The 12,322-nt window shown below is 33.0% G+C and overlaps 1 protein-coding gene and 1 non-coding gene across 2 annotated transcripts in view; one reads left to right on the forward strand and one right to left on the reverse strand.

Annotated features, from left to right (window-relative positions):
* The window catches only part of LOC147075215 (opioid-binding protein/cell adhesion molecule-like), a 147,537-nt gene that overhangs the window by 111,488 nt on the left and 23,727 nt on the right, over window positions 1-12,322 (reverse strand). Inside the window, exon 3 of the mRNA XM_085942806.1 lies at window positions 2,810-3,023. Within this exon, the coding sequence (XP_085798932.1) occupies window positions 2,810-3,023 (214 nt within the window). The remainder of the gene's footprint in view (window positions 1-2,809; window positions 3,024-12,322) is intronic.
* On the forward strand, window positions 6,397-6,499 carry LOC147075216 (U6 spliceosomal RNA). The gene has a single exon (XR_015070080.1). It is a non-coding gene; the product is annotated as a U6 spliceosomal RNA (small nuclear RNA).

Below are 12,322 nucleotides of genomic sequence, written 5' to 3' on the forward strand. Positions count from 1 at the left end.
ATTCATTCTTTTTTTTTTGAAAACGTTGCAAACAGACAATGTCAAGTTACGACGTGTGCTGAAGTGTTCCTTTTTCGTGATAACAACAATATACGTTCGTAAACTTTGATAAAAGATTTATTTGATATGAATTGAAGAATAATGTTTGTCTACTCCGAATTTTTATATTATGTTTATGATAAGTACCTACTACATTTATCACTGAACATTATTATTATTTTGAAATTATATTTTTTATTGTTTACTGGCTGAAGTACCCGGCTTCGCACAAGGTCGCTTTGTGGTTATATTTATCTTAGATATTTAAAAAATAATAAGAGGTAATTAATTTTTTAATATTAAAATATCTGTGTAATACAATATGGCAATATGAAAATAATTCTAATATGAGCATACGAATAGAAGAAGAAGAAGAAGATGGTTGTACTAATTCAGAAACCTTTGCGGGTGTTGGCACAACCACTGATAAAAGTTTCATCACAATCGGATGAATGGTATAGGAACCATACGAATAAAAGAAGATATAATGAAGAAAATGGTTTTTTTTAATTTAGAAACCTTTGCGGATGTGCGTGCAATAACTGACGAAAGTTTCAACGCAATCGGATGAATGGTATAGGAATCATACGAATAAAAGAAAATAGAATGAAGAAGAAGAAGAAGATGGTAATTTTTCTAATCCAGAAACCTTTGCGGATGTGCGTACAACCACTTACCAAAATTTCATCGCAATCGGATAAATGGTATAGGAACGCATACGGGACATACTTACAGACAGACATTCATTCTTCGCGCAGGTGCAAGCAATAAGTTGACAAAGTTTTATCTCAATCGGATGAACGGTATGGCAGCGCATAAAATACGAACAAACAAACAAATATTGATTTTTATATATTAGATTGAACATTTTGGAATTCTTTTACTACACATAGTTTTAACGTTGTAACTACCTTAACAAAATAAGTCAATTTATCATGGCACTCAACTTAAGCACTGTAAATGTCCTTTAAATGGATGACAGAGAGATATAAGTTGTGATTTGATTGCATGGGGAGAAGTGGTAAATTGTAATACGTAATTTATTCAAACACGGTGAGAATTCTGTCAATCTTGTTTGTTTTTATCAAGACTTTGACATAACGTTATAATCAATTACAGATGAGGGAGTAGAATGATGGTTGAATATTCCTAGTAGCCTATAAAATGTCACAATGGAAGGGGTAGTATTTTCAAAATCTTTGCGTTTCGCCTCTGAATCCCAACTTTACTACTCCTAGGTAACTAGAGATTCCTTGTATGTTAGTGAATAATATATATACAGAGGTCATAATTAGGGATTGCAATAACGGTATTTAAAAACCGGTATCCCATTATTTGCGATACCAAAATACTGGTCTCAAAAATCAGAAAATACCGATATAATCGGTATTAATATTGAAACAAAATGTATTAATTAACATTAAAGGCTTAACGGGACTGTAATTTTGGTCGGGTTATGCGTTGTCTGATTTACTTCCGTAGTCCTTAATCGTCATTGGTGACCAATAATGACACAATATTCTATTAAATATTAGTATTTTTAAAATTTACATAATATTATATTTATTGATAGATACTTCTGATTTTTTATTATTAGTATTTTACAAATACAGGTACTAACACCGGTATTCAATAGAAAAAACAAAAATATCGGTATTGGTATTTCCATTCGGTATTGAAATCCCTAGTCCCAATATCATTACGTATCATATGCGTTGAAAAGCAAAATGGTCATGTATTGTTCGAACGCAGTATCTCACCTGAACAGGACCATGTAGTATGAAAATGTGTGTTAAAAATATATGAAAATGTGTAAATTCATCCCGAAATTGTTTTAGGGGACCAAGATAACGAATCTTGTGCCTCATTCTCTCTATCTCTATTTTAAGCTAGTATATTTAACTGTATACAATCATGTATTATGCGTAGTTGTTTTAATGCTATCATAATTATTAATTTATCTGTCGGTACATAAAAATGCATTGTTCGGATTAGTCGTTTACTTGAAATCGAATGAGCCTATATTCTAATTGAAATCTTCCCTTGTGGTTCTCTGCTGAGTAGAAGATTATATTACAAGGTTTTAAGGCAAAAGCCTTGTAGAGGTGAATTTCATATTTAAGACGGTCAATAACACCACCATAATATTTGTTATCCGATAGAATTTGCTTTATATATATATATATATATATATATGTGCATTCTGGCTACCCACTAATTCGAGGGTATACTGACAGAACGCATTATTTCAGTTTTTGCTGTTTTTCTGTTTGAAATGCCAAAATGTATAAAATTTTACGCTCTACGTTCTGGTAAAACGCAAAAAGGCATAGGATATAATGGTGAGAAAATAGAAACACTATTAAATCATATTGTTATTTTTTTATTATGATAGAAAGCATGATAATAACCTAATGCGTTCTGCGTATACAAAATACAGGACTATTAACATGTCGTATATTGTGTTTGCCATAAAGGTTAGTCTTTATAATGTAGAAAAAATGTTTTTAAATCATAAAAAAATCTATGTGGGAGAACGCTTTGAAAAAAAAAGAAAGTCATTTTTGCGATTATCTCAGAACTTGTTTTAATGAGTTAATGCTTTCTGTCAGTATACCCTCGCATTGGCCGTTATAAATAGTCAGTATTATCAGTTATTTTAATTAAATTTTAATGTATATAACCTTTTAGTCTAAACTATTATTTTTGAGCCGTTCTACATAAAACCGTCTTATAAATTTCTACTGAGTCTAATAAAAATATCACTTACCCAGCACTGTCAATCGTATTTTCCTAACCATCGGCGGATGGGTGGAGACTTGGCACTCGTAAGCACCCTGGTCTCTGGCAGCCACAGGATGCAGCATCAGCCTCCAGTCACCAGGAGATGACGCCTGGAGGGACCAGCGGCCGTCACTTGCCAAGGTCAGACGTCCGGCTGATAGCAGAACTAACTCATCGCCTCTTCTTCGCACCCAGGAAATCTGTTGAAAGAAAATACCTTGTAAACGTCTAAAAATAGATGCATTATATTAATAAATATGGCGTATTATATGAAACCTGTCATTTACGCATAGAGGAAGCGCACTATGTTAATGATAATTATTGGATTATATGACTATATACATACAATTAAAAGAAAAAGTACAATTTCATACATTAATAAATAAAACTAGCATAGATTAAAATTAATCCTTGTAAATTCTTCCACGTCAACTCCTATATTAACAACATGTTTATGTGCTCCAGCAAAAACATTAAATTTATTACCATAAAGAAGTTAAAACGGCAAAAAAAAACATCCTGGAAAAGCCCATGTAGTGATACTTAAAAAACCCTTTAAGTCATTGAATGAATGAATTGTTTGAGCTTTGTTAGAAAAACGTAGAAGCGGAAAAATATTACCCAATATGAGTGGTGGGGACGTTAATACTAAGCCTGATTATTATATATATATACATAATATACGAAAGAAAAATATTTGCATCAGAACTCTGGTGAGTAATAGACTGACGTTGTGACTGCTCCACCACATACATATAAGCTGATTACATACAGTGAATAATAATAATATTACTTCTTTAGCTGACACTACACGCCATTCAGGTGCATGGTGTCGTAGAAACAAAAATATTCAATTGGCTCGATGTGGTTTTTCCATTATATTGGGTATATCGACATCTTGTCTGAATTCGAATAAAAAAAATTATACCGACGGAGTCTCACAAATTTAAAATGAAATAAAAATTAAACTTGACACATTTTCGTGTAGACTCTACTCTACTCTACTCTAATGTCGGGATTTTTATAATACATTGGTTTACACACATTAGAGCTTATTCAGATGACGCGTGTTTCGCCGCGATACGTCGCGAGTTCACGTGGACGGCCCAATGAGATCACCTGTATCCCAATCGCGCAAATCGCGCACGAAACATGACACGTCGCGAATGCTTGTGGACGACTCAAAGAGGTCACATGTACCTGGAATGCGCGGGAGTCAAATCGAACCATCCGAACAAGGCCTTACGGATGCAATATTATGACGGTGACACTATTTATGTAGTACCTATCTAGTGGAGTGTTGGAGTCGAAATAAAACGTGGGGTTGCTGCCAAAAGTTGGTAAGTCTCGAAATCATGTTATGGAGAAATTGCAATTTTAAGTTTGACTTGCCCTGTAAAATTAGACATAACGCTATTTTTTGTGCTTTATGTGCACGTTCTATAATATATCTGATTTTTCACAACTAGGTGTATAATTGTGGGGTTACTGCCAAAAGTTTTTAAGTCTTGAAATCATGTTATGGAGTAATTGCAATTTAAATTTGGTATACATTATACACCTAGTTGTGAAAAATATTATCGGTTGGAACAACTAAAAACAACTATTTATACGTAAAAACGATTATTACGTAAAAGTATTTAAGTGCTTACTTAAGTAAATGAAAATAGACTAACAAGAAAATTTGGCAGATAAATACAAGAGCTTATCGACATAGAGACTAAATCAATTTGTACAATAGAGATTGTGTTGCCAAATTAACTAAGTAATTGGTGTATAGGAAAGTGGACAATTTTATAACAAAACGCTGAGAGAAATTATACAAAAGGCTAGAATAATAATAGTATTATGGACTTCTGAGTATTTTTCTTTTGTTGAAAATAAAAAGCTCGATAAATTGTCGAAAACTTTGGCATACTTGCGAAACTTTGTAAGTGGTATGCGATAGAGAAAACGTTGTTATATTAGTTTGAGAGGAATCCATAAAAGAATATCGGGAAAGTGTTATAGAAGTGTAAAAAATTATATGTTTTCTATATCTATCTAATGACTAACGCTCCATTGGAGTTGAAAAGAAAATTGTATTTACAAAATGATAATATAAATTATATTCTATTAGAAAGTTGCTTTTAAGTAGATATCTATTTCGGTTCATCATCGTCATCATCAGAGGTGCGACAAGTCGGTGTAGGTCCTGGCCTCCTCCACCAGCTCCCCCCACCTGTCCCTATCCAGTGTGGCCGCTTTCCAATTCGGTACCCCCAGAATATGGCAGTCACTGGCAGCTCCATCCAACCAGCGAATCTTTGGCCTGCCTCTTCTTCTACGCCCTGATTGCTGGACCACTCTCTTTGCCGGTTCATTGTCATTCATACGGTGCACATGACCTAGCCATCGCAGTCTCCCAATCATACTTGATTGAATTGCGCTGCAATCTTCGTATAGCCCGTAGAGCTCAGCATTATAACTTCTCCTCAAATTGGTGCCGTCCCTGATCGGTACATATATATGGCGGAGAATTTTCCTTTGAAAGATTTTCAGGGCTCGTTCATTTCGCAGAGTTAATGTCCAGGTTTCCGATGTGTAGGTGAGCACTGGCTTTACAAGTGTCTTGTAAAGAGTGCTTTTGGTTCGGCGAAATAGTATGGCTATTTCGATTGTAACACCATTATCAATGATACAAAGATATAAATGACTTTTCTGTACTAAAGTAAAAAAACTCGTAGAATGAGACGGGGTGACCCCTCTTACTCACTTTGTTTCAAAAAGTAATGCCCAACGGTGCATGCACAGTTGGACGTTTTGTCCGCGTGACTATTTGGCGTCGGTACAGCGCGCCAAAATTAATGTTACAAAAATTACACCTCCGTAAGTATAGGAGGGCCCGTTAGTCTTAAATACCCACAGCCTCTGATGACGTTGTGGTATGGCGCTAATTTTGATATAAGTTGTATGTGTTTTAAAGTATCGACATTACTTGGAGCTTTTTTGATAGTGCCAAAGTTATTAAAAGGCTATAATTCAGCTGAGGCATGGTCTAAAAAGATCGTGACTAGGCGATGCGTGGACTGTGCAAATGACGCGAGCCGAACGAAATATAATTCGTCATAAAAATTCAACATGCGTCTTTAAATGTTATGTTTATTATTATATTCGTAATAATAATAATAATAATAGAATATTCATTGATATGTTTTCTTTTTCAAGTACATGCAGAACGTTTTTTAGTCATATTTACACGATTTAAGAATATATTCCTCCGACGCCATCACAAAACAAATTGACGTGCTCACACCTCTCCTTTCAGTCTCCGATTAGCGACGACTGCGAAATTTCGTTCCACCTACTGTTGAAAATTATTTGCCGTTTCACTTATGTACTATGCTCTTAACGTATTAGAATTAGTGCCACGTACGTGTGAATATAAATTATTATTTAAATACGTCAATATGCAATTAAAAATTATTTTACTTAAGAAAGTAGGCATCAAATAATCACCTAGTATGGAGTATTTGTCACTGCCTTACTATGGAGGATTGTTTCATTTATTTTATATAAAGACTTTTCACTGGTGTACTTGCTTCGGCAGTACATAATATATACTAAAATTGGAATGATACAAAGAAGATTAGCATGGCCCCTGCGCAAGGATAATCGTGAAGCGTTTCACATTTTTGGAATGAGCTTAAGTTAATACTGAGGCTAAGAACAGGGCACACAATGGGCAAAAGATTTGATGTCCTCATGGGAAGAAGCAAATCGCAACTCTGTGGTGAATGTCATGTTTTAGAAGACATTGTACATATAGCACTACAATGCCTTAAATATGAACTTCACAGAGCACAGCTGCGAATTGCGGATATCTATGAGAATATCGACGAATTGAAGGGTGTCCTGGCGGTGGGTAAGACGGAAGAGCTAGGCAAAATTGTAAAGTTATTTAACAGAATAGGAGTGAGGACCTGATCGACGGATCCCCTTCTAGAAGAGAAGAGGCGATATGACAGCGAGTCGCAGTCAAAGCCTCGGTAAAATCACAAAAAAAGACTTTTCACTAATTTTATCAACGGGTAATATAATATTAAAATGGCAAATAAAATATACCTACTAATAAACGATATTCATAAAAAAAATTCGAGCGGAAACGATGGTGTATTTATTATCTTTTTTAACCTTAGAATTGAATATATTTCTGAGCGTTTTGTTTTTTTTTTTATATATATACAATATAAAACCGAGTTTATCTCAAATTGGAAACTCTAAAATTGCGCCGGCAAAGCGAGTTCAGAACACTGACTGAAAACCCAATCGCGAGCGAAGACAAAAAAAAACGTCTTTAGAAAATATTATTAGAAAAATTTTCCAACACATATTTCGGCCAAAAAGAAGAAGAAGAAAAAAAACCGGAAAAAACTGCCGCGCTGAGATAGAAGATTTTCCGCTCATGTGAATTTTTTCCGCTTGTTAAGCGGCCCGTCGTCGTCCCCCCTACATTTTCTCCGAACGCCCCCCCCCCCGGCTTATTCAATTTATTTTATTTTTTCCACGTCACTGTTGCTTCCCGGTACGGTCGCGCGATATATTATTTATTGGATTGGTAGTGTTTAATTTATTAAATTTTGTCATGTTTTTTTTGCGCAATTTATATCTGTAAAGTGACCCTCCGATGAAACGGCACTCGTGAGACGTCACCCTTTGAGAACAAATATAAATTCTCAGTCATTGAATAAAAGTGATATAGTACACTCGTATACGTAACTTCCCTGTGGACGATTTTAAAAATAGAACAGTATATGAAAAGTATTTTCAGATTTGAAATTTCAAAAGAAATAGTTACAAGATAAAAAGAACTTTTTATATACCACGTTTTTAAATTTTCTGTTGAATCAAACTTGACAATTCTATGTATTAATAAATACTTTTTTTTGTACTTGATAGAAATAGGTACTGAATAAATATTATAGAATACTGAAATGTCATTTTGACATTTCATATTGATTTCCATAGTAACGCACGTATATATTAATAATTTAGTTGCTAGGATCATCCCCTTAGCAACCAATAATAGTATTTTACTTTTTACGGATTTCTTCCGAAATAACTTTTCATACAAAACAGAATTAACTGAAAATGAATTTAATTCTATTTAAAGATGGCTAAAAGTATTAAAAGAATGCATTGGCATCTGTGTTCTGATATATTCTAAACGTTTCAAATGTCTAGCTAGTCGGGAAGTTAGTTAAAATCGATTGCAAGATTTGTACTGGATAAACAACTACCGGACAAACAAGAATTCGAGCTAAGAAAAACGCGGTAACGTGGTAAAAATATTGCTTACTATTACATTTTTTAATAAAATAATGATATCAAAAGACTATCAAGTTGGCCAGCTGTGGATGAGTGATAACATGTCTGCTTGTAAAACAGTGGATCTTGGATCTCTGCTTCGTCTGATAAGATTAATTAGTTTGGAACTTGATTATGTATGTCATAAGTTCACCAAATGGCTAACAAAATTTTATCGTAAAACATCCTTCTTCAGAATGTAATCAAGATCGATATCGGATGATAGACACAATAGTGGTAATTGCCACTTTGGGAAACATTATTTATCGGACTCACTTTATAAAGCAGTAGTATTTTTAATGATTGGAAATGTCTCAAAGGCAGTTACCCAAGACTGAGGTCACCATGCACTCAAGTGTAGTATGATTGAAATTATATTACGTTGTGAAATTTTACTTAGGTATGGTCCCAATACTGAAGCTCGATTTGATATAAATAAAAATGATTTCAAGTTATTCTTATATATTTATATTTTTATAAAAATCGATGTTTTTAAAATAAATATAAAAACTAGTAAATTAGTTAAAAATCTTTTAGGTTAAGCATAAAAAACTTAATAAACTAAATTTTAATAATAAATATGACCATAAAATATATGTAATAATTAGATGGGGTCCTGTGACAAATTCGCATTTTATAACAATTTTTTACAATTATTGTAAGTTTATCTTTGACTTAAAATAAAAAAATATTTTTCTTTTTAATTTTTTCAGATACATATTATTATTTATTAATTAATACAGTGAAATTGTAAATTATCAAAAAAAATGTCTCAAATTGCAAGCTTCGTATTTTTCCGCTGGGTGCCTCTGGTAGGTTAAGACATCGCCTTAACAGTGACGTCCCAAGGCAGTGTCACCATTAGGCAAAGTTAGAATGCCGTACCAATTTCATTTTTAGTCTCAAGTTATATGAAAATTCGTACCAACCATCTTTTTGGCTATCTTAGACAGACAAATAAAAAAATCTTGAACAATTTAATGTAAACTTGTCATCACCTACTGCGGATTAGAATATTTCCACTAAACCTTCTCTCAAAATAGCTGTGGTTTTAGGTACGTAGATGTCTAAGACGGTGACAAATTTAGAGGGTCCCTGATGATTTTTTAAAACTATGATGTTGGTACTTTCTAACGAAGCGACCGCATCGTCTGCGTTATGGAAAAACCGCTATTACTCGTAATATCAACAGTTGTAATGATCGCATTCATTTCTTCATTTGCAGCCCCTAAGAAATAATGGCTTGCCTACCCACACGAAATGTCACTGTATTTGAGGGGGGAAGGAGATTCCGCAGACAACGTGCAACGTGTCAATAGCATTTAAGTCATAGTTAAAAAAACCTAGAAATATGTACATCATATAACTAATCTTAAAGTGATTTCAAACCAAAATTTACAGCAATATAATTTTTTACGATCAGTAAACTCGTTCGTGCGAACCGACGTATAAACATTTCCCGCAGTCCAAAGGAATGTTTACGTGTCAAGTTTCATCTGTTGTATTACAAGAATTAATATGTAAATGGTACATTTCTGGTACATTGTAGTGAGAAATCCATTATTTAGTTGATAACATTTGTGTCATAGTCAAATTTCGCAGACAAATTACTAAGAAATAATCCACGGTGTGGGAACAAACAACGGTTAGTCAACCCACGCCGTTTCTGATATTCCTTTGTCTACTTTTGCTATAAGAACCAATGCCGCAATACAACAGTATCTAGTACCAGTACCTTCAAATCATTCAAACAAATTACACGCTTCTCGTTTCGACGTTAAATAATTTTCATTGCAAACACAATCAACGTAAATATTATTTGTAAACTTCTCGTTGTACGATCTGTAATTGAACTTATATTTTTTTGTTTGTTAAGGGATAATAAATTTGGGCTACTTTATCACGCATCAAAACCCTTCTGTTCATTCGTAACCTACCCATCATCACACTCCCTTACCTACATATTCATAGAAATATGATATGAAAAAAATTCAGTCAATTCCCAGAATCGACACAATATGGTTATATCTATTATTGTATTTTTTCATAACATCCTACGACTCTACCAGTCAGTAAAAATGGTATACTAAAACTAACTAGGGACTTAACTAAAACTATCAATCGATATATGGATATGCTATGGACTTCACCGCTGGTCTCTTATGCATGCATATAAAATCCATACTAAATACAATTTTCCTTTATCGGTAACAAGTAAACGATATACAATACAATATTTACTTGATTTATGTTTACAGAGCATATTTATTTTATACCTACAAATCGTTATATCGTAAAATCGGCTAAAAAATTTCATAAACCCACTTATATATTTATTTTTCTTTTATTGTGTTAACTGTCAATTCATGGTGGAACTGCATTGTATTATTGATTAATTTCATAAAACGCAAAATTTCTTGGTACTATTCCACTTTTAATAAATATATCTAGACCGGTTTCGTCCGACATTTTCAACTGAATAATAATAATTATAAAACAGGTATTTACCAACACAAATTCAAAATACCTGTTAAATACCTGTTTTATAAATATTATTATTCAGTTTGAAATGTCCCTCTGAGGCGGACGAAACCTGTCCGTCCAGATTTATTTATTAAAATCGAATAAGTACAAAGCAATTTTGCGTTTTATTAAATTAATTAATAATACCACTTATATAAAGAAATATAATTAAGTACCTATCAAGGGTCCTTTGCGAATATTAACAATAAATCCTCGAAAAACAAAACCAGCTAAGTCACAATCTAGATATCAAGAGATAAGGAAAATGGATGATTAAAAAGATGTTTATTATTGTTTTCATTTACAAAAAAAGGTCAAGGGTATATTTTTAGTACAGGATTCGGTTTCATTAGATGGGTGCCGGGCAAAAACGGATATTAAATATTCTCTTTTTCCCCTAAATCAGCGCACGAAAAATATCCAACATAGACTAGGCGATTCATGTGGAGAGAGCTTAGAATTTTCTTTTGCGAAATATTGAAAATAGTTAATTTTTAATAAGTGATAAAGTTTTTTGTAACTACGTAATATGTTGGATCGTAACTGTATATATTGAGAGAAATCAATTTTACAACGTTTTTCTTAGGTCGTATTCTTATTTGTCCGGTGGTTGTTTGTCCGGTACAAATCTTGCAATCGGTTTTTAACTAACTTTCCGACTAGCTAGACATTTGAAACTTTTAGAATATATCAGAACACGATGACAATGCATTTTTTAATACTTTTAGCCATCTTTAAGTATAATTTAATTCATTTTTAGTTAATTCTGTTTTGTATGAAAAGTTATTAGGATACCATTATTGGTTGCTACGGGGTCCTAGAAACTAAATTATTATAAATAATATATACGTGCGTTACTATGGAAATCAATATGGGATGACATTTCATTATTCAGTATTTCTATCAAGTACATTTTTTTTGATCGTTTAAGCTAGTCAAGTCAAGTTTATATGATTCAACAGAAAATTTAAAAATGTTGTATATAAAAAGTTCTTTTTATCTTGTAATTCTTTATATTTCGTTACACATATTTTTTTAGAATTATTAATAACCATGTCCTTGCTTTTTCGTACAAGGTGGTTGTTAGTCATTTTGAACAATAGCAAACAAGCAGGCTTTGAGATAAACACATAAATATTTTGTCCTCACTGGGAATCCAACCCAGAACTCTCGGGTGGAAGGCCAGCGCCTTACGAACTGCAACACGAGAGCCGCTTTGTTACACATATTGAAGAGACTAAGAGTCTAGACGTTAAAAATGTATCTGAGAGGTGAATTGTTGTAGATGAAAAATAATTTTTTTACTCATTCAACGAAAAAACAAAAACATGTTATTTAAAACACATTTATTATTACATTGTGATATTCATACCTTGTTATACACACATAACGTAAAAATGACCATATTTATATTTTACAACGCTTTTCTTAGCTCGTATTCTTATTTCTCCGGTGGTTCTTTGTCCGGTACAAATCTTGCAATCGATTTTTAACTAACTTTCCGACTAGCTAAACATTTGAAACTTTTAGAATATATCACAACACGATGCTAATGCATTCTTTTAATACTTTTAGCCATCTTTAAGCAGAATTGAATTCATTTTCAGTTAATTCTGTTTTGCATGGAAAG

This window comes from Rhyacophila brunnea, unplaced genomic scaffold (genome assembly GCF_057557595.1).
Source record: "Rhyacophila brunnea isolate RB1 unplaced genomic scaffold, BYU_Rbru_1.0 scaffold_15, whole genome shotgun sequence".
Taxonomy (NCBI): Eukaryota; Metazoa; Arthropoda; class Insecta; order Trichoptera; family Rhyacophilidae; genus Rhyacophila; species Rhyacophila brunnea.